The sequence below is a fragment of the Ctenopharyngodon idella genome, chromosome 22 (genome assembly GCF_019924925.1).
Source record: "Ctenopharyngodon idella isolate HZGC_01 chromosome 22, HZGC01, whole genome shotgun sequence".
Classification (NCBI taxonomy): Eukaryota; Metazoa; Chordata; class Actinopteri; order Cypriniformes; family Xenocyprididae; genus Ctenopharyngodon; species Ctenopharyngodon idella.
The window spans coordinates 29,702,598-29,724,215 of NC_067241.1; the positions used below are offsets into that span (position 1 = coordinate 29,702,598).

The following is a 21,618-nucleotide window of genomic DNA, read 5'->3' on the forward strand; positions in this document are numbered from 1 at the left end:
CACCAATAGCAAACCACAACCATCCAATCAATTCATTTTTCAAGCCATTTCACTCAGATATACATTACAATAGGGAAGGAAAGACTATCGCAGCTTCCATCTAATGCTCTCTTTAATTTTTAATACTTGGTGCAGAAATATTCTTCTGCTTTGCTTTTTCTTGCATTGACATGTTTATGTTTCCCTCTTGTAGTGTCTGCACAACACTATGTAAGTTATTGGCATCACAGACAGTAGCGTGGAGGGGCACAAGACTAGTCACAGTATCTTGCCAAGCAGATGAGGCCTTTGTCATGTTGTTACAGCAATGGGAACCTCTGTTGATATTGTCGTCATGGCAGCAGGTCTCACAGGCTTACCTTGTCATAATAAAGCAGGAGAAATCAGGTTTTATTCTCCATTTGATTGTATCCATCTGAGAACATCATAGCCTGATCCTAAACTACATGGCATTTATTTCACATTTATTCTTTTACAAGAATAAATGTGGTTATTTTATTTTATTTTATTTTATTTTATTTTATTTTATTTTATTTTATTTTATTTATAACAGGCCAAAATTATCATATGTCACAGATCACTAAAAATATTTGCTCTTCCTCATAACTATCACGTTTTGCTTGTACGGTACCTAATGAAGTGTAGTACAGTGACTGTTAAGATTTCTAAGTGTTAAGTGTTAATATGTAAATGTGGGCAGTTCATATCTATATATATGTGATATTTACCCCATGGGCTTTTTTTTTTTTTTTTTTTTTTTTTAATCTTATTAAATTTAGGCTTCATCTTTCATTTTAAATTCTTAAATTTGATCAATAAATTAAATTAGAATAATAAGACTGTCACCAATCAAATTAAATCATTTACACTGAAAAATTACAACTGCATTAAATAATGTTATGAGATTGTTTTAAATATTTTTTTGAATATATAAATAAGAAATGTTGGAAAGAATTATACTTTTAAACATGGAACTAAACCACCAGTAGGTGGTGGCGAGTGACCATCTTAATGAGTGAGTCACTGAGTCATTCAAACGATTTGTTCAAACGGTAATGAAAACACGGCTGAACGTTTCTGTGAGATGTGCTGTGGTTCTGCTGTGATCTTTGTTTGGAACTATTTTTGCTGCTGAAACAGAACAAAAATAGTCAATATTGCATCTAATTACTTTTTTAATCATGATGGTATTCAGGAAAACAGCACTCTTTAACTGTATCATATGTTATAAATATAAAAACTCCACATTTTTTAATTTTTACCGCAGTAGTATGTTAACTGAGATTCTTTATGTGTGCTGAGCTCATTTGTTTCCATTTCTCCTCAAGAGGCTGCATGAGCCTCAACCTTACCGTCAGAACATTATACTGTACATGTATTATCATCCACTACTATCACTCGCCACTTACACTAAATGAAATAAAATCAGAATCATTCTCATGTTTTGGTGATTCCCTAGTTATTTTTTTGTTATTGACGTTTTAATCAGGCTACTGTCCAGTCGGGCAAGTAAATTATTAAGTTATATAGTTAAACTGTCAGCATGTTTAGCTAGTCACCTGAATATTAACATATTCTGGCACATACAGAGTAGATGGTAACTCTGATCTGGTTACTCTGGTTTGTTGCCAACAGGTTTTTAGACAAAAACTTGTAAAAATAGAAATGCAGTGGCATGCAGACCTTAATTTGGTGGGGTGGACAATATCAAACACAGGAAGAAGAGATACAGATGAGGAACTTTTTGTTTTAGGGTTTTTTTGTTTTTGTTTTTTGTTTTTTTGACAGGCCTAATGAGATTATAGAGCAGGCCTACTGACATAAGTTTTGCTACTTTGTCTCATTAAATTAAATTGTCACATACAAACGCTACATCACAGATATGATGAAATTACAGGTTTCACAGTTGTCTCGTGAGATTCCTGTCCTGAAAGAATTCCTGTCCTCTTGTTGTGATCTACATCTAGTGTCCTTAAACACGAAACAACAGAACATACTGCAGACAAGTACACAGACAGATGAGCTGACTTACTTATGCAAAATAATCTTATTTCAAACCGAAAACAAGATTATTTTGCTGACCCCATTGGCAGATTATTTTGCTTGTTTTAAGGAAAAACTCACTTAATTTTGACTTATTTGTTCTGAAAACAAGACAAAATTTTATTTATCTAGAAAATGCTTCTTGTTTTAAGAATTTTTAGATATTTGGACTGGAAACAGGACAAAAAATCTAAGTAAGAATTTTTTTTTTTTTTTCAGTGTTGTATGAACCCTTTTTTTAGTCCTTCACTAATGTATCTTTCTTATATTTTATGTATTTTCTATTAAAGAGTCTCTTAGATTTGCATGTGAAATGACCTAGGTTCAATTAAATGTAATGAAAATATCACTGATAGATTCATATACAATTCTCTCAGCAAATATTAAATACTAAACTTCTTTAAAAGTATAGATAAAAAAGTTTATAACAACCAACAATATGCACACACACACACACACACACACACACACACACACACACACACACACACACAGACACATTTTTTGCTATAAATTACGGACATGGCATCTGAGGACTAATTCTCAGTTATTTTCCTTTATTTCCAGATTCAATCATAAGATCGTTCTTACGTGCTAGAGCATGTACGCACATGCGCACTCTTCAAAAACGGTGCTTAAAATCTCTTGACAAACTAAAATATGTAAATGACATTTGTATATTTTTTATATAAAAGATATACATTGTACTTAATGTCAGCTTGCTTTTTTTGTTCAAGATAACGATTTATTAAGTCCACATGTCATAAAAACAAGAAACTATGCTTCTAACCACAGCTCGAGAACTGTCATTCCAACCACACAAGTTTGCCAATGTTTGTTTGAACTATGGTTTCGGGAAACACCAAATCGTTGAACTATGTTAGTAACGATGGAACTTGCAATGTTAGTTGGCTAACGATGCTTTTTGGAAACGCACCCCTGGTTGGATTATAAGAGCAGACAGATTGCTATAAAAGGAGGTAAGATGTGCATCCAGTCATTGTGTTCTTGTGTTAGCAATGGTTCCCACCAAAGAAAGACGTGCAGCCATCATCGCTTTGCATCAAAATGTCCTCACCTTCAAGGAAATTGCTGCAAAGAATATTGCTCCTGAAAGAACCATTTACAGGATCATCAAGAACTTCAAGGAGAGAGGTTCAATTGTGGTGAAGAAGGCTTCACACGTCCCAGAGAGTCCAGCAAGTGGCAGGACCATCTCCTCCTGAGGAGCCACCAGTGCAGAACTGCTCAATATTGGCAGCACGTGTGTGTGATGCATCTGCATGCACAGTGAGGTGAAGACTTTTGGACAATGGCCTGGTGTCAAGAATGGCAGCAATGAAGCCACTTCTCTTCAAGAAAAACATCAAGGACAGACTGAAATTCTGCAGGATGTGCAAGGATTGGACAATTTTCAATTGTTTGGGACAATTTGCAAGCAATTCGTTTTTCCAGCATAATGGAGCAAGAGTGATGATGAAGTGGCTCGGAGATCATTACATTGAAATTTTGGATCCCTGGCTAGATAACTCCCCAGATCTGTATCTATAGAAACGTGAAAAAATTATCTACAAATACTGAAGCAATGACTGTACAACTGTACAGCTAGATATAACTCTACATATAACTCTACCCTAGATATAACTCTACCCTAAAACAAAATACACACACAGAAATATCTAGAATGTACAAAACCACCTTAAGCAAGCAAGCGTGTGTGCGTTAGGATTAGTTTGTAATATTTACAATTATCCTATTTAAAGAACAATGGGTGTGAATGGGAACTCCCTACACACACACACAAGCGTGTGTGTGTGTGTGTGTGTGTGTGTGCTTGTTTTCATGATTTATGAGGACACAAGTTTGTATAATGACATGGGTATTACACTGGTATTACGATGTAAACATATTTTATGAAGACATTTCATGAGTCCTTATAAAATAGCTTTAAAAACATACTAAACAATGTTTTATTAAAAATGAAAAAAATGCAGAATGTTTTCTGTGATGGGTAGGTTTAGGAGTAGGGGTAGCATAGGGGGATAGAATGTACAGTTTGTACAGTATAAAAACCATTACGTCTATGGAATGTCCTCACTAAGCAAAACAAACCTATGTGTGTGTGTGTGTGTGTGTGTATATATATATATATATATATATATATATATACCTTCATGTGATGTGGGACTGGCCTTCATGTGATGTGGTGCACAGTTCAGGTCAGGTCATTGCCAGCGTGTGTCTCTGTGTTTTGTTCATATTGCAGCGAATTAACTCAAAGGGAAAATATTAATAATTATTCATAACTCATTATGATTATTAATTATGATTAATTATGAATATGTGAATCAGTTAATCAGATTAACTTGATGTAGCTACATTAAAATTAATATTACAATCAATTAACCTGTTCGTCCAGTGAACACTGAGTGTTAATTGTTTATTAATTTTAAGAAATGTTCATTTCCAGGTTATGGAAAAACAACATTCTTATTGTACAGTACTACTCGGAGCATGTAGTCAAGATCTAAATCATTTAAGAGGCAATTTATTAGCAGACGGAGTCAGAACCAAACCTGTATTGTGCACAATCTTTATTAACTATCTCACAAACACATAACTAAACTAAACTAACAAACACATAACATACACGCAGGTCACACACATACGTAGGTAAGAATGAGCAATGATAGAGTTGAACCGGAAGTGGGACCGGAAATGGAGCTATAGGAAAAAGTCAAAGACAATCTGGAAAAGAATCATCAGTTTCCTCAGTAACAAAACACCTTTGCTGACAAAGGTGGTTTACAAATCAATACTAAATCGCTGTTTAGTGTTCAAATGTACGATACTTGCAAGATGCCTTTAGGCTGAGGACCATCGGATCTGCAGGCTGAGGAGAAATCTTGATGATTCGGTCCGAAGTTGTTGCCAGTATCTTCTGCGTTGGATGAAGTACTATGAAACAACTTAAGCTGTTAATTTGACTCTTAGTGGGGAACAAAGTTCTTTCTCTCTCTCATAGATGAGCACATGGCTGGGTTGTAGGCCGAGGCCTGCAGGCCTACAGGCCTTGGCCTGAAGAGGCCTGCAGCCAAAAAGGGGTCTCTTCAGTCATCCAAGAAGCAAGAAAAAAAGAGAGAGGGAGGGGCGTTGTGCACTGGCTTTTAACCTCTGGTCAAAGTCGCACCTCTTAGGGTTGACGTGACCAATGAAGATGTTGTATTTCTGGGCGACAACACGCCTCCTGTCAGGGCTTTTACGACCGAGCAAGATTAACTGGCTGAGTTTTTGAAGAAGAACTATTAAAGATTCTTGTAATACTGATGTGTTGCGCAGGTATGGACATTACGCTAAATTTATCATAAAACAATGTGAACACACTTTGAGTACACTACAACAACGGTAATAATGGATACCATTTCCTGGGGGTGTGCATGTTCATTTATAGAACAGTCTGTCTATAAATTAATGCAGGAAAGTCTGTGTTCTCTGGGAAAAATGCAGGAAAGATGCAGGTTTTCTGTGTCTCTTCTCTGCTCTTCCATGTGGCAACCACATTCTTTAGAGCAATAAAACTTGTAACTGAGAACTTCTCGGGGGATGGGGGACAGACCCCAGAGTGAGCTTTAACCAATTATTGGTTAACTATAACAAATAATTGTGTCTGATTTGTCTCAGTCGTTACAATATATACAATAAAAATAATACTTTTATTTAGCAAGGAAACAATAAATTGATGAAAATTGACAGTAAAATACGTTTATAATGTAGGAAACGATTTCTGTTTGTCGATTTTCTGTTGATAATAATCTGAAATGTTTCTTGAGCAGTAAATTAGTATATTAGAATGATTTCTGAAGGAAATAATAAGGAGTAATGATGCTGAAAATTCAGCTTTGCCATCAGTTTACTGTATTTTAAAATCAAATAAATGAGGTCTTGTTCAGACTTCTTTCAAAAACATAAAAAAATCTTAGCGGCCTCAAACTTTTAAACAGTAGTTTATGTGAGCTTTTTTTTTTTTTTTTGTCGAGTAGTGCTTTTATTAATAGACCATCAGATTCATATTTAGACTGAGATAGCTAATTTTTAAGTTTTCAAACCCCCCCACCCTGCAGCAGCAGTTGCACATGATCATGTGATCACAGCTTACTGAAGTCACGAGGCACTTTATGGCCGAGGTTGAATATAATTGTATACATGAATGTAATTATATCGCATTACACAAATGTTTGGCTAAGAAGCTTGAGGTCATCAGGATTCAGGATACATGAGATAAGAGATAAAGGAATCAGAATCACAAAGGTTTATGGAGATATTTATTGTTGCTTTAGTGCTATTAATGAAGAGCTCATTGATGCTTTTATAGGTCATGATATGTTATGCTAAATGCTTAGTCTGCTGCTGTGCTTTGAGAAAAAGCCACTAGCAACTGTAATGATCATCTAATCATATCATTGTAAAGAAAAGTCACAAATGAGATCCTTTTAAATATTGTTTTTTTATAGAGGCTCCTGCTTCTCTTACTGCATTGTTCAAGAGATATATTTATAAAAGATATATAAACCTCCATTAGTGGATGGAAATCTTCTAGGGGAAGGATGAATTCATGAATTTGCACAATAAAAAAGGTCTTAATGAAAATTTTTGTTTTATACTATTATTAGTTTTTATTAGTAGTCCAGAAAGAAGTTAAAGGTAGAGTAGGCAATTTCAGAAAGGAAGCTAGCTTTGAAAGTATTAGATCCCACCCTCCCTTCAGAGTATCTCCAAAGTCACGTCTCCTTCAAAACACATGAACTTCAGAGTATGCAAAGTGTCAAGAGATGGTGTTAAATTACCTCATGTCTCAAAGCACATAACATTATAATAATAATGAACTTAAACAACTTACAGAGCTCTTACTTGTACCACCTGGCTGTTGCAGATTTTTTGGTCCTAAGACTTCCACAGAAGATATATGCACGTTTTAATTAGGGCTGTCGATTTAACACATTAATTAGATTAATTAATTACGGTGAAAAATAATGTGTTAAAATTATTAATGCATTTAACGCACTTGCCCTGCCCCAGACCTACGTAGGTCATCTGACATTTCAAAATGAGGGCAACAACGCACTGCGCGATGGAGCCTCTAGAATGAAATTAGAATGTCCCTAAAAATTCAAGATATGGGGCAAAAAATGCCCTTGTTTGAGTTTTTGTCTCATATTTACATCATATGATATAGTTAAACTATTTTTTTTAATAATTTCATATTTCTATAGGCCTACTAATAAAAACAAACAAACAAACAAACAAACAAAACAAAACAAAAAAAACATTAAAGGTATATTTTACCCAAAAATTAAAATTCAGTTTCAATTAGTTCAATTAATCACCACATCATGTAATTAATTACATTAAAAAAAATTTAATCGTTTGACAGCCCTAGTTTTAATATTTAAACCACTTCTATTATTGATTGCTATCAGGCTGTGAAGAGAGTTTCAACCAGAATAATATCCTACCTTTAAGCAGTTGGCAGGTCAGTGTTCATTTTATGTAAATGACTCAGGGCTTGCAGTGGAAAAAAATAATGTACCACTTGCTTCTGGTTTCTGTCATCCTCTGTGCAACACACCAACACAGTTCATCTATAGGCCGCTATGTGAATGCAGAGCTCTCCGGGTTCATTTTATTTTCACTTTTGCTCAATTACAAATATTTTTGGCCATTACAGGTTACTTTGCAATATACAATTTTATTTGTATAGCCAAAGCAGCTTTACAGAAAATCATGATGTTAATCTTTATAATATCTTTATATCTTCATGATTTACAGTATAGTTGCATTTTGCAGATTAGTGCTGTGCAATAATATAGTTCACATTTTGCGATGATGTAAACGGTCAAGCAGTTGAGATTTGCTATATAGTATATATTGTTTTAAGTGAGTATACTGTATGTTTGTGTATAAAGTTGGATTATAGTATTTGCAGGTTAGAGTGTTAATGTGGTGATATATCATGACAATGTCATGTAGCTACATGTAGCTAGCGATTCCAGATTCACAAATGAATCACTATTGAAGTTGTCTGAAATTGTGATTCAGTTTGATTCTCTCACTCGCTGAATTGTTTGCAGTAGTTTCTCACACTGAAATAGCAACTGCATAATTTAAAAGACTAAAAACAAAAAGTGCACTAGATGAGGTGGATATTTACTTTTACAGTCCTTTGTAGGAAACAATTTTTGATGGTTTGAGGAAGCATACATCCAATGTATGTATGCTGTAAAAAAAAATGTTTTCACAAAGCTGTAAATGAAACAAAGATTACTGGAGTATGTTTTACAAGAAAATAATATTTCAGTCTTTCTTTGTAATTATTTGTGAAACTGACTAGCGACAACACTGAGTGAATATTGATCTACACCTATTTTTTTTCAGAGTATTATGTACTTGATATGATCTTTAATGGTTAAGGAAAATTCAGAATTATGTAATAATGTTGTTTCCCATGTACCTGCATTAGTCAGACATGTACTGTACGTTATTGGTTAATCAGAGCTTAAGGTGGGCATATACATTCCTAAGATTCCCATCTCTCTCTCTCTCTCTGTACTCTGTATCTCTCTCTGTGTGTGTATGTTGTGAAGCGAATGTTTTAGATGTGCTCATCATGGGCAAAGCTGTTGTAGCGTGTGTATGTAAACAAAAAAGTTAATATTAAACAGAGATGAGCTCTGTTCACCACACTGTAAAAATCGTTTTTGACTTTAGTAAACTAAACTTAATTTACTGTTTATCTAATTGATTTGTCCATTGTATTTCAAATTGACACAATTAAGCTATCTCAGCTTTTGTAAACCAAGTAAAATTAAAAAAAAAAAAAAAAAACATGCAAAAAACAATAAGTTGAGTTTTTTTTTTTTTTACAGTGCAGTATTAACGACATACACGTACCGCCGATTATTCCATAGCTTCTACATGTGTTCTAACTGTAATGAGGTTTGTGGTTGAGTACAGTAAATGGGTGTAGTGTTAAAGGGAGGGACTGCACAATTGTAAACCTTTTTTAAAGATACACACACACTCTGAGCATGAAGATGTGTGGGTCATCTGAGGGACATTCCTATCTGAGCATAAAGAGCGATTGTTTTCTGCTTTATCAGCACGGCCTTGTGACTGCACAGGACCTACACACACAGACACACACTCTCGTGAAGGACAAAGTGAATGATGGCACACCACATTTTATCTTGCTGATGCAAAAATCAAACATTAATGCCACAAAATAAGGTTATTCTTGTACTTGAATGTGTGTGAAATCTATTGATCTCACAACAACACATGGCCTGTTGGTTTTCTCAACCAACCAACACCACTATGCAGATTTGGATTACACTTTGTTTTAAGGTGTCTTTGTTACACTGTGATTATACATTTAAATACTGAGTAATATGAACTTATTAATGTATTAAATAACTACATGTACTTACTAAAGGGTTAGGATTAGGGTTTGGTTTGTTTTAGGGTTAGTTGCATGTAATTATGCATAATTTATAGTTATTACTATAGTAACTTATGTAACAGTGACACTGTAAAATAAAGTGTTACCCAGATATGCTAAAGTTGTTGCACTTTGCAGCAGGTATAACAGGAAATATGTGTACAATATATTTGATATATTTACAGGATTGTATTTTTTTTCAGTCCCACTTTATATCAGGTGGCTTTAACTACTAACATTTAACATTTAAATTAATCATTTGATACAATGCACTTATTATGTACATACATGTTTTTACATTTTAAAACATTAGATCATAAAATTTTATTATTATAATTACCTACATGCAAGCTATAATTAAACTGTTGACCCTTGTCTTCCCTTGTGACCCACCCTTAAACCATACCACCAAACCTACCACCAAAGTACTAACCTTACCCGTATCCCACCTCAATAGCAGCAAAAGTGATTTGCAATACAGCATAAACACGATAAGTACATTGTAGTTATTTCTTGATTAAGTACATAGTAGTTAAAGACAACTAATATAAAGTGTGACCTTTTTTTTTTTTTTTTTTTTTTTTTGTGGCTCTTTATTGTTGCTAATGATGCAAGTTCCAGCACTTTTGCTGTGTTCCAAAAACTTGCTGTCTATGGTTGCATTAACTCCCTTCTCACCCTGCTGAAAGACTAACACAGAAAGGCATGCTGGGCTTTTCAGCAGGGTTAAAACCAGGTAGTTGCCAATGGTTGGTTTGAACTGGGTAGTGAGGGATACAATGGAGGGGGGGAAATTAAGAAACACCTGCAATATTTCTTAATTAATTGACTGCTTGTCAGTAATTGAAATAAAATAAAATAAAATAAAATAAAATAAAATAAAATAAAATAAAATAAAATAAAATAAAATAAAGTATTAGATGAAAAACTTAAACAAAAATTGGCAACTAACCGAAATAAAATAGGTGTAAGTAAAAGTACTAAATTTACTAAAACTATTACTGAAATAAAAATAAATGAAAAATAAACTACTTAAACTAAAATAAAAATGGAAAATAAAAGTGAATTCAAAATATTAATAATTCTATAGCAGTATATAATACTAAAATAACACCGTGTCACCCTCATGTCATTCATATCACACATGTATAGTTTTCTTTTTTTTCCAACACAATGAAAGTTGATGATGACCAGTCTAAAGCTCGAAAAATGACAAAAATACCATAAAAGTAGTCCATAATTTGTGACCTATATTACTAGTCCTCTGATACCATGTGACAGCTTTGTGTGAGACTGAAACTTAAAGGGTTAGTTCACCCAAACATGAAAATTATGTCATCATTTACTCATGTCATTCCAAAGTAAGACTTTCGTTCATCTTCAGAACACAGATGAAGATGTTTTTGATGAAATCTGAGAGCTTTCTGTCCCTTCATAGACAGCTACGCAATTGACTTTTAAAAAGTTCATAAAGAGATCATAAAACTAATCCATACGAATGTGGTTTAGTCGAAATTTTCTGAAAAGACATGATTGCTTTATCGCTGAACAGATTTAATTCAGAGATTCAGATATTCATTGATACTCTCCTCAGCCAAAATATGTGCATATTTAAGTAGTGGATGGGAAGAATTTGAATTAATAATGAATAACTTTTCCTATCACATGGCTTGAGAGCACTTGGAATATATTACAATTGTCACGTGCTGTAACAGCCCCTGGTCACCATTCAAGTTCATTATATGGAAAATAGCAGCATGAACATTCTTCCTAACATTTCCTTTTTTGTTCTATGAATAAAAGAAATGGAATGACATTTCATTTTATGTTAAATATTCCTTTATTCTTCTCTCTTGTTGTTCTTTTTGCAGATGAAATCATTCTTATGGCCCAAATGTTACAGTCTCACAGCAGTTGCGGACTGACGGCCATAATAATTATGTGTTGTGTCAGTATGTACAGTATGTAGTTTTTCTATTGATAATAGCCTCCTCTCTCTCTCTCTCTCTCTCTCTCTTTCTCTCTCTCGTCAGTTAATGAATACCTGTTCATGGCTCAGGCCCGCGGAATCCAGATCCGTGAGAATATGAGGTATATGGGAGCTCAAGTTCTTGAGCAGATGGTCCGCACTGCATATAACATCAACGGCACAGGTACAAAACACTCATGATATATTCTCATCATTGTGATAAAGAACAGTGTACACAGTCAACAGCAATGTCATATCCTCAGGAAATAAATGCATTGTGATATCCTTCTGAAACCCACCAAAAAAAAGTTTTGCAATCCCATTCTCTGTAGAAAGAGTCGTTAGCCAATCATATTTTTCATTCATAAAACAAGGCACCTTTGAAGCCAGTGTACCTCTTTAACATAATACTTTGCAACATTGATTTGATGAGCGTGTTTAATAAGATGTATATAGAAGATGTTTATACAAACCCGATTCCAAAAAAGTTGGGACACTGTACAAATTGTGAATAAAAAAGGAATGCAATGATGTGGAAGTTTCAAATTTCAATATTTTATTCAGAATACAACATAGATGACATATCAAATGTTTAAACTGAGAAAATGTATCATTTTAAGGGAAAAATAAGTTGATTTTAAATTTCATGGCATCAACACATCTCAAAAAAGTTGGGACAAGGCCATGTTTACCACTGTGTGGCATCCCCTCTTCTTTTTATAACAGTCTGCAAATGTCTGGGGACTGAGGAGACAAGTTGCTCAAGTTTAAGAATAGGAATGTTGTCCCATTCTTGTCTAATACAGGCTTCTAGTTGCTCAACTGTCTTAGGTCTTCTTTGTCGCATCTTCCTCTTTATGATGCACCAAATGTTTTCTATGGGTGAATGATCTGGACTGCAGGCTGGCCATTTCAGTACCCGGATCCTTCTTCTACGCAGCCATGATGTTGTAATTGATGCAGTATGTGGTCTGGCATTGTCATGTTGGAAAATGCAAGGTCTTCCCTGAAAGAGACGACTTCTGGATGGGAGCATATGTTGTTCTAGAACTTGGATATACCTTTCAGCATTGATGGTGCCTTTCCAGATGTGTAAGCTGCCCATGCCACACGCACTCATGCAACCCCATACCATCAGAGATGCAGGCTTCTGAACTGAGCGCTGATAACAACTTGGGTTGTCCTTGTCCTCTTTAGTCTGGATGACATGGCGTCCCAGTTTTCCAAAAAGAACTTCAAATTTTGATTCGTCTGACCACAAAACAGTTTTCCACTTTGCCACAGTCCATTTTAAATGAGCCTTGGCCCAGAGAAAACGCCTGCGCTTCTGGATCATGTTTAGATATGGCTTCTTTTTTGACCTATAGAGTTTTAGCCGGCAACGGCGAATGGCACGGTGGATTGTGTTCACCGACAATGTTTTCTGGAAGTATTCCTGAGCCCATGTTGTGATTTCCATTACAGTAGCATTCCTGTATGTGATGCAGTGCCGTCTAAGGGCCCGAAGATCACGGGCATCCAGTATGGTTTTCCGGCCTTGACCCTTACGCACAGAGATTGTTCCAGATTCTCTGAATCTTTGGATGATATTATGCACTGTAGATGATGATAACTTAAAACTCTTTGCAATTTTTCTCTGAGAAACTCCTTTCTGATATTGCTCCACTATTTTTCGCCGCAGCATTGGGGGAATTGATGATCCTCTGCCCATCTTGACTTCTGAGAGACACTGCCACTCTGAGAGGCTCTTTTTATACCCAATCATGTTGCCAATTGACCTAATAAGTTGCAAATTGGTCCTCCAGCTGTCCCTTATATGTACATTTAACTTTTACGGCCTCTTATTGCTACCTGTCCCAACTTTTTTGGAATGTGTAGCTCTCATGAAATCCAAAATGAGCCAATATTTGGCATGACATTTCAAAATGTCTCACTTTCAACATTTGATATGTTATCTGTATTCTATTGTGAATAAAATATAAGTTTATGAGATTTGTAAATTATTGCATTCCTTTTTTATTCACAATTTGTACAGTGTCCCAACTTTTTTGGAATCGGGTTTGTATATTGTGTTTTTGAATGTAGGATGGGCTTAAGGACAGTATTTCTCGACTCCAGATCTACCACAATGATTTAGATATCTCACTAATTAAAACACCTGATTCAACTCATCAGCTTTTTAGCGTGTTGAATAGGGAGACATCTAAAACATTCTTGGAGGTGGATCCTGAGGACTGGAGTTGAGAAACATTGCTTTAGGATACACCAGGGTTTATGGAATATGTGGTCTCAGGGGGGAAAAAAAGAATGGACAGAAAAGAACTGCTGGGTCTCAGGAAGATAGTGGTGATGTTTGTAATGTATTGATGCATGAATGTTTGATTCTCTCATTTTCTAGACTACCCATATGAGTTTAACTTCAACGAGACAGATGTTCCCACCACTCCTTACCTCCCGGATGGCTTCACATACAAGCCCGATCAGGTCTGCCCGGAGAAACTGCCATCCATGAGTAAGTTCACATTCAATTTAATTCACATTTCAGTAAGTGCAGAGACTTAATGTACAGACTTCTTCTCTGACATCCAATATAACATGCATCATAAACATGCACTTGAAGTTTTCAAAACTAGGTTTTCACTTGGTTTTGGTACAGACAACAACATGTTCTTGGTGTCATCAGCTATGTGCTTATAAGATCACATTTGAACAGAGACTGTGACAAAAATATATATGATCAACAGCAGTTATCATAACAATATGAGTATTCTCTCTTCCTGTCTGTCAGAGGGCCGATTGAAGGTGAACATGAGTGAGATCGCTTTATCAGATATTGAGAAACTTCTCAAGCAGGCAGATCCAAGTCTGTCTCTCGGAGGTCACTGGAAACCTCACGACTGTCTCCCACGCTGGAAGGTTAGTCAGTTAATTCCTACTGGTGTAGTGAAACTGTGTTGTCTACTTTTTTCTTTCTTCAGAAGTGTTGTGATCTGAGGTATAGAACTCAACCAGTGAACAAAAGTGTTTTGCATGAAAAGCTGTGTTGCAGGATGGGTTGAAGATGATTTTTGATGCTGTTCACTTTATTTAAACAATTTATTTTGATTCAACACCATTGTATCAGGTTTCTGGTTTAAATGTGACTGATTCATGTTAAATTGACTTGAAACGATTACTCTTTGACTTAACTTGATATTTTCATATTGAAATAACATGTTTCAGTCAAGTAACCTAACCAGGAGTTAATCAAACAGGACTTTTACTTCCCATCATGCTTTGCAAAGGGGCTGAACTGAGAGAGTAAATGTTAAAATAAAGTGTTATTTTAAGCATTTTTTAGCAAGATGAGAAAATGGAGTGTCTTTTTAATGGTTACTGTTTTATTATGTTGGTATTTAAAAGTTTCTGTTATGTTAATGGTTTTGGGGTTACCATTGTTGTGAAGTGTTGCACTTGTGCTTGGGTTAAGGACCTGCTAACAAGAATTAAAGTTGTTTTAATAATAAAAAACAACTACTATGGGCATTCCATGTAACAAAACTGTCTTCTGGCAAATACCTAACAATAAAAGTCTTTACAGAGTAAAGATTTTAAGTATTATTCTTAGATAATTTTTGTAAAAGTTGTAAAAATTGATCTTGAATGCATTCATTAAATAATCTAATCAATTAAACTGAATTACTTATTTTTAATTTTTGTTTGATGTTAATTTTAGGATAATTGAACTTAATAGTTTTGGACAAATTAAGAATGTTAACCTGATTCATCTAAATCGCATTGAATTAACCTTATGTAATAAGTAAAATTATGTAATATGTAAAATTTAAAACACTTAGGACCAGATTTACTAAACAGGGCAAATTAGCTTGAGAGTGCAATTCTAAAAAAGTGTCTATGGGACTGGAAAGTTCAGCGCGTGATCCACTGACAACACGCAAATTAAAGAACACAGACGCAGCTGGATCATTTCCATAACGACCAACGCAATCTAACAAGAGCAGTGCAAATTAGCATCTGGTTTAAGACATGCTTTTTTTGGGCGGTAAATAATGGCACAAATACCAGTAAATTGACTAGCGCAAACCTCAGTAAATGACCTTGAATGATTTATTTAAATACTCTCCGCCCATAAATTTTGCATCTGAAAGGGAAACTCCTACAAAAGCATATGCAATAAGGTCAGCCGCAAAAAAATAACTGTCCATGCCTTTTCAGCACTATTTTTTCACTGCATGTCTTTAGTAAATCCTGACAGTATAGTTTTTAACGCCAAAAGAGAGTTTGTGCTGGCGCAATTTGTTAGTAAATTTGGCCCTTAAAATGCAACATGGGACACTGACATTGAGTGATGAAGCAGTTTAGTCAGTTAATCAGTGTAATGAAACAATTAGTTGAAATGGACAAAATAACTATTTCATGGAAATGAATCATCAGTATTTTTGTATTTGTAAGTTTTAAATCAGATACAACATTGGTACAGACTTAAGAAAACACCAAATAAACATCAAATACATATTAAATATTCAGTATATAGTGGAACGCATGGGAAATTCATGTGGTTTTTCTGTAAGGGTGACAATTAATTTTCCTAATTTTTGCTGTCATTTTCCTATTTCACGTTTTAGGTGGCCATCTTGGTTCCTTTCCGAAATCGCCATGAGCACCTTCCAATACTTTTCCGACATCTGATCCCAGCACTGCAGAGGCAGAGATTGCAATTCGGCTTCTATGTCATTGAACAGGTGAGTGTAATGGAGGCCAGCTATAAGAGCTGTGTGTCACTGCCCTGACCTCAAGAGGCACGCGAGCGACTGATGCTGGAGACTGTGCGCTAACAAGAACACAGTCTACAGCATCAGTTGTAAGTCAGTAAGTCCTATTTCATTGTAAAATAGTCATTTTTAAAGTAGTGCTAAGAGTAAAGGACAGGAAGTTTAAAAAATGTGTGTGTCCACAGACAGGAAATGAACCCTTCAATCGTGCCATGCTGTTTAATGTCGGTTTCAAAGAGGCAATGAAGGACTTGAACTGGGATTGCTTAATATTTCACGATGTTGACCACATTCTGGAAAATGACCGCAACTACTATGGTTGTGGTAAAATGCCAAGACATTTTGCGGTCAAACTCAACAAGTACTCTTACATGTAAGTTTTCATGACGTGCGATTTTGAATTGTTATTCAGTTTGTGTATGATTTATGTGTGATGTTTGGTTCTGAATGCACCTCTTTGAATATGTAGGCTTCCATATGAAGAGTTCTTTGGTGGGGTGAGTGGGATGACCGTGGAACAGTTCAGAAAGATAAATGGCTTTCCCAATGCTTTCTGGGGCTGGGGAGGGGAAGACGACGACCTTTGGAACAGGTACGAGGTTGAAACTCTTCAGAACAATTATCAGGATTTTGCAACACAATGATGTCTTGTCTTTTCAAAAGAGACACTCCCTGTCTAGATCCAACTAAAAACATAGTATAAAAGAAATAACTGACAACAGCCGTTATAGGAACTCCCATTAATCTTTTACTCAATTAACAGTTTACAGCTAAAAGATGAATAATACTTTTAAATATGTTAAAATCATATGCACTCGCACAAAGTGAAGACTCCAGTCGTATCTGTAGCCTAATAAAACCTGTTTTATTTTACATGGAGAAGGTCATTTCCTAGATATCACAATTTTGAGAACAGATGACTACTTTTACAAAAAAAAAAAAAAAAAGAAAGAAGTATAGTTTATGTTTATTTTATTAAGTACACTGAATAGCATACTTTATGTAGTAAATAAACTAAAAATCAATGTACTGCTAGTATATTTGTAAGTGTACTACTTCAGTACTTCTTGGGACTAAATTGGCCCACTTAAAGTATGGTTAAAAGTCAAAGTCTACTTTAAGCGTAAAAACAGCAGACTAAGGTTTTCTCTTCTATTGTAACTATTCTGTGAACTATACTACAAGTGAACTTATAGTTAGTAAATGAACAGTATACCTACATCTGTTAGGAAACAGGATTAGAAGATCCAAATGCAGCTTTATTAAGGGTAGGGTACAACGGGGCTAAAGGCACACCTTAGGAAAAATTGTGCTTTTCACTACTCTCAAAGTATATGATTGCAGGAAAAATATATATGTTTGTATTGGACATTGATGGAGCAACATATTTTGTGTGAAAAAAAAAAAAAAAATCATAAAGTGGTTGATTTTGTTTAAAAATCGTATAAATGTATGAGGTGGTGAGCATCGGGTAAAAGGCACACAGTATTTATACAAATACTTTAGCTAAAATAATGTTTTTAATAATGACTAGGTTAATACTTGTTCAAAAGAATAACTTTAGCAAAGTTTGTACTATTTTCTGTTTATTTTGATATATAAAATAATTCATGTTTGCTCAGTAAATATACTGTCATTAAAATAGGCCTATGTGATATATATTTTTATCTATAAAATATAAAAATAGATTTTAAAAATACAGAAACAAAATTATTTTAAAAAGTAAAGATTCTGAAAGCATTGAAGCAGATCCCATAATAGCCTATTTAATATACAGGTGCTGGTCATATAATTAGAATATCATCAAAAAGTTGATTTATTTCACTAATTCCATTCAATAAGTGAAACTTGTATATTATATTCATTCATTACACACAGACCGATATATTTCAAATGTTTATTTCTTTTCATTTTGATGATTATAACTGACAACTAAGGAAAATCCCAAATTCAGTATCTCAGAAAATTAGAATATTGTGAAAAGGTTCAGTATTGAAGACACCTGGTGCCACACTCTAATCAGCTAATTAAATCAAAACACCTGCAAAGGCCTTTAAATGGTCTCTCAGTCTAGTTCTGTAGGCTACACAATCATGGGGAAGACTGCTGACTTGACAGTTGTCCAAAAGACGACCATTGACACCTTGCACAAGGAGGGCAAGACACAAAAGTTCATTGCAAAAGAGGTTGGCTGTTCACAGAGCTCTGTGTCCAAGCACATTAATAGAGAGGCGAAGGGAAGGAAAAGATGTGGTAGAAAAAAGTGTACAAGCAATAGGGATAACCGCACCCTGGAGAGGATTGTGAAACAAAACCCATTCAAAAATGTGGGGGAGATTCACAAAGAGTGGACTGCAGCTGGAGTCAGTGCTTCAAGAACCACTACGCACAGACATATGCAAGACATGGGTTTCAGCTGTCGCATTCCTTGTGTCAAGCCACTCTTGAACAACAGACAGCGTCAGAAGCGTCTCGCCCGGGCTAAAGACAAAAAGGACTGGACTGCTGCTGAGTGGTCCAAAGTTATGTTCTCTGATGAAAGTAAATTTTGCATTTCCTTTGGAAATCAGGGTCCCAGAGTCTGGAGGAAGAGAGGAGAGGCACACAATCCACGTTGCTTGAGGTCCAGTGTAAAGTTTCCACAGTCAGTGATGGTTTGGGGTGCCATGTCATCTGCTGGTGTTGGTCCACTGTGTTTTCTGAGGTCCAAGGTCAACGCAGCCGTATACCAGGAAGTTTTAGAGCACTTCATGCTTCCTGCTGCTGACCAACTTTATGGAGATGCAGATTTCATTTTCCAACTGGACTTGGCACCTGCACACAGTGCCAAAGCTACCAGTACCTGGTTTAAGGACCATGGTATCCCTGTTCTTAATTGGCCAGCAAACTCGCCTGACCTTAACCCCATAGAAAATCTATGGGGTATTGTGAAGAGGAAGATGCGATATGCCAGACCCAACAATGCAGAAGAGCTGAAGGCCACTATCAGATCAACCTGGGCTCTTATAACACCTGAGCAGTGCCACAGACTGATCGACTCCATGCCACGCCGCATTGCTGCAGTAATTCAGGCAAAAGGAGCCCCAACTAAGTATTGAGTGCTGTACATGCTCATACTTTTCATGTTCATACTTTTCAGTTGGCCAAGATTTCTAAAAATCCTTTCTTTGTATTGGTCTTAAGTAATATTCTAATTTTCTGAGATACTGAATTTGGGATTTTCCTTAGTTGTAAGTTATAATCATCAAAATTAAAAGAAATAAACATTTGAAATATATCAGTCTGTGTGTAATGAATGAATATAATATACAAGTTTCACTTTCTGAATGGAATTAGTGAAATAAATCAACTTTTTGATGATATTCTAATTATATGACCAGCACCTGTAGATTTACAGTAGTAACAATAAATGATATTTTATTATGATATGATTAATATATTTTAAAATATGAGTCTTTTATTATAAATATGGGTATTATCTCTAAGATGGATACCCAATTTGATATATGATATTTGCTATTTGGATCTAACAATGTCATGTCAAGAAATGGAAAAGTCAGCCTATTCATTATCATGTTAATTACTGTGCCTTTTGCCCCAACAACAGGGGCGCCTTTTACCCCAAATACCATACTTTTACATATTCTTCCGTTATTGAAAAACTGTTGCTTGAATTACCTTGAACAAAACTGAAATTCTTTAAGAAGACCTTTGTCTGAAAATACAAACATTAATTTAACGGATTCTTATTTGCTACTTAAATAAACAACATTTTAAAAAACATTAAATATTAGATCAAACTACCTCAGAATCAACTTTGTGCTGCTGCCCGCGATCGCGTCAAGGATGAGACAAATTTGCATGTGCATTTTGAAAATACAGAAGTTTAGGAAAGTGCTACGGCAAGTTTTTGTGCCATCTAGTGGTTTAGAGGAAAATAAAATCAAAGGCGCCTTTAGCCCCGTTGTACCCTAATCCACATAACAGGCAAAGAGTCAAAACCACAGGGCAAATCATCCAAATATCAAACAGAGTCCAAGACACAGGCAAGCAAAAAAAAAAAAAAAAAAAAAAAAAAAAAAAAAACAGGAAACCAGTCAGAAGATCAGAACCATAACACACGAACCCAGAGTAAGTACTCAGAAATGCAGTGGTAACACAGCAAGTCTTTGCAAAGTGAAAGTGAAAACAGAGCTTATACAGGCAAACATTAACAAGTTAATGACACACAGCTGAACACAATCACACCATAATGAGTACAGGCAATTGGATATGGGAAACAAGGAGTCGGAGGGAGTGCCCTCTGGTGGAGATCATAGGCACTTCAGCTGGTGGATGTAACTATCCTTCTAGATCACTTTGGTTTATGTGTACAATACATTTTGAAGTATACTCTCAATAAACAACTTTTTATACTGAAAGTATACTTTTTTTTTTAATGAGATTATCATCATGTTATTATCATCTATCTGTTTCTGTTTTTTAACAGTACTTTGTACAAAACAAAAAACAAAACAAAACAACAACAACAGCAACAACAAAAAGATAATGCACTATTTCTTATAAGCTCATCCCAAATATGTGACTTGTTACTATAAACTTAAGTTTGGAAGATAGTATGTAAAACTGGAGTACTATCTCAAAGAATCCATAATGTGTTACAAATAGGCTAATCTATTAAAAATGTAAATACAACTACAAGCCAAGTATACTTAGAATACTAAATTATAATTTTCTTAAGTATACCTCGATTAAAAGATTAAGTGCAATAGGCTAAATATATGTTTCTGTATACTTATCAGTATAAACCAAGTACATTTATATAAATGTAAGTGTATTTTATATAAAAATGTAGACTGAATATGAAGATCAATATGAATATGCTCTCTCATTAGTTTTAAAGACGTATACTAATTGCCCAGCTAAGTAAACTTCTTTTATGTCCAAATACTACTTACTTTATCTTGAGTAAACCCCGTCATGAAAAACATTTGTACATAGAATAAATTAATCTTGGCCAAATCTATTGTAACCAAAATCTATTGCTTTTTAATGATGTTGCATCTATACAGTATAGTTAATATTGTAAATAGTTCATAGTAAATATTGTAAATAGACCTTCACTTTGATAGTTTTTGCAGTGACCTGGAACTTAGTTGACACTAATATGTGCATTTCTTTTCAGGGTTCAGTTTGCTGGCTACAAAGTGAGTCGACCTCATGGAGAACTTGGTCGTTACACGTCTATACCACACCACCACCGAGGGGAAGTCCAGTTTCTGGGCAGGTAGGTTAGAATAGGCCTCTTCTAAATATCTGAAGTCTCCATTTCTTATGCC

General features: G+C 35.0%; 3 protein-coding genes across 11 annotated transcripts in view; 1 reads left to right on the top strand and 2 right to left on the bottom strand.

The window, feature by feature from the left end:
- The window catches only part of LOC127505175 (uncharacterized), a 456,255-nt gene that overhangs the window by 238,867 nt on the left and 195,770 nt on the right, over window positions 1-21,618 (bottom strand). The gene's annotated exons all lie outside the window — the stretch shown is intronic.
- Window positions 1-21,618, bottom strand: part of slc9a8 (solute carrier family 9 member 8) — a 198,944-nt gene that overhangs the window by 51,203 nt on the left and 126,123 nt on the right. The gene's annotated exons all lie outside the window — the stretch shown is intronic.
- The window catches only part of b4galt5 (UDP-Gal:betaGlcNAc beta 1,4- galactosyltransferase, polypeptide 5), a 198,397-nt gene that overhangs the window by 11,343 nt on the left and 165,436 nt on the right, over window positions 1-21,618 (top strand). The window contains exons 2-8 of one of the 5 annotated variants that reach the window (XM_051880566.1): window positions 11,572-11,691; window positions 13,906-14,019; window positions 14,296-14,423; window positions 16,133-16,249; window positions 16,465-16,652; window positions 16,749-16,871; window positions 21,465-21,566. The exons of 1 other annotated variant lie outside the window; for it this stretch is intronic. In XM_051880566.1, coding sequence (XP_051736526.1) covers window positions 11,572-11,691; window positions 13,906-14,019; window positions 14,296-14,423; window positions 16,133-16,249; window positions 16,465-16,652; window positions 16,749-16,871; window positions 21,465-21,566 — 892 coding nt within the window. The remainder of the gene's footprint in view (window positions 1-11,571; window positions 11,692-13,905; window positions 14,020-14,295; window positions 14,424-16,132; window positions 16,250-16,464; window positions 16,653-16,748; window positions 16,872-21,464; window positions 21,567-21,618) is intronic. 3 more of the 5 variants (XM_051880568.1, XM_051880571.1, XM_051880570.1) reach the window with 3 other exon arrangements.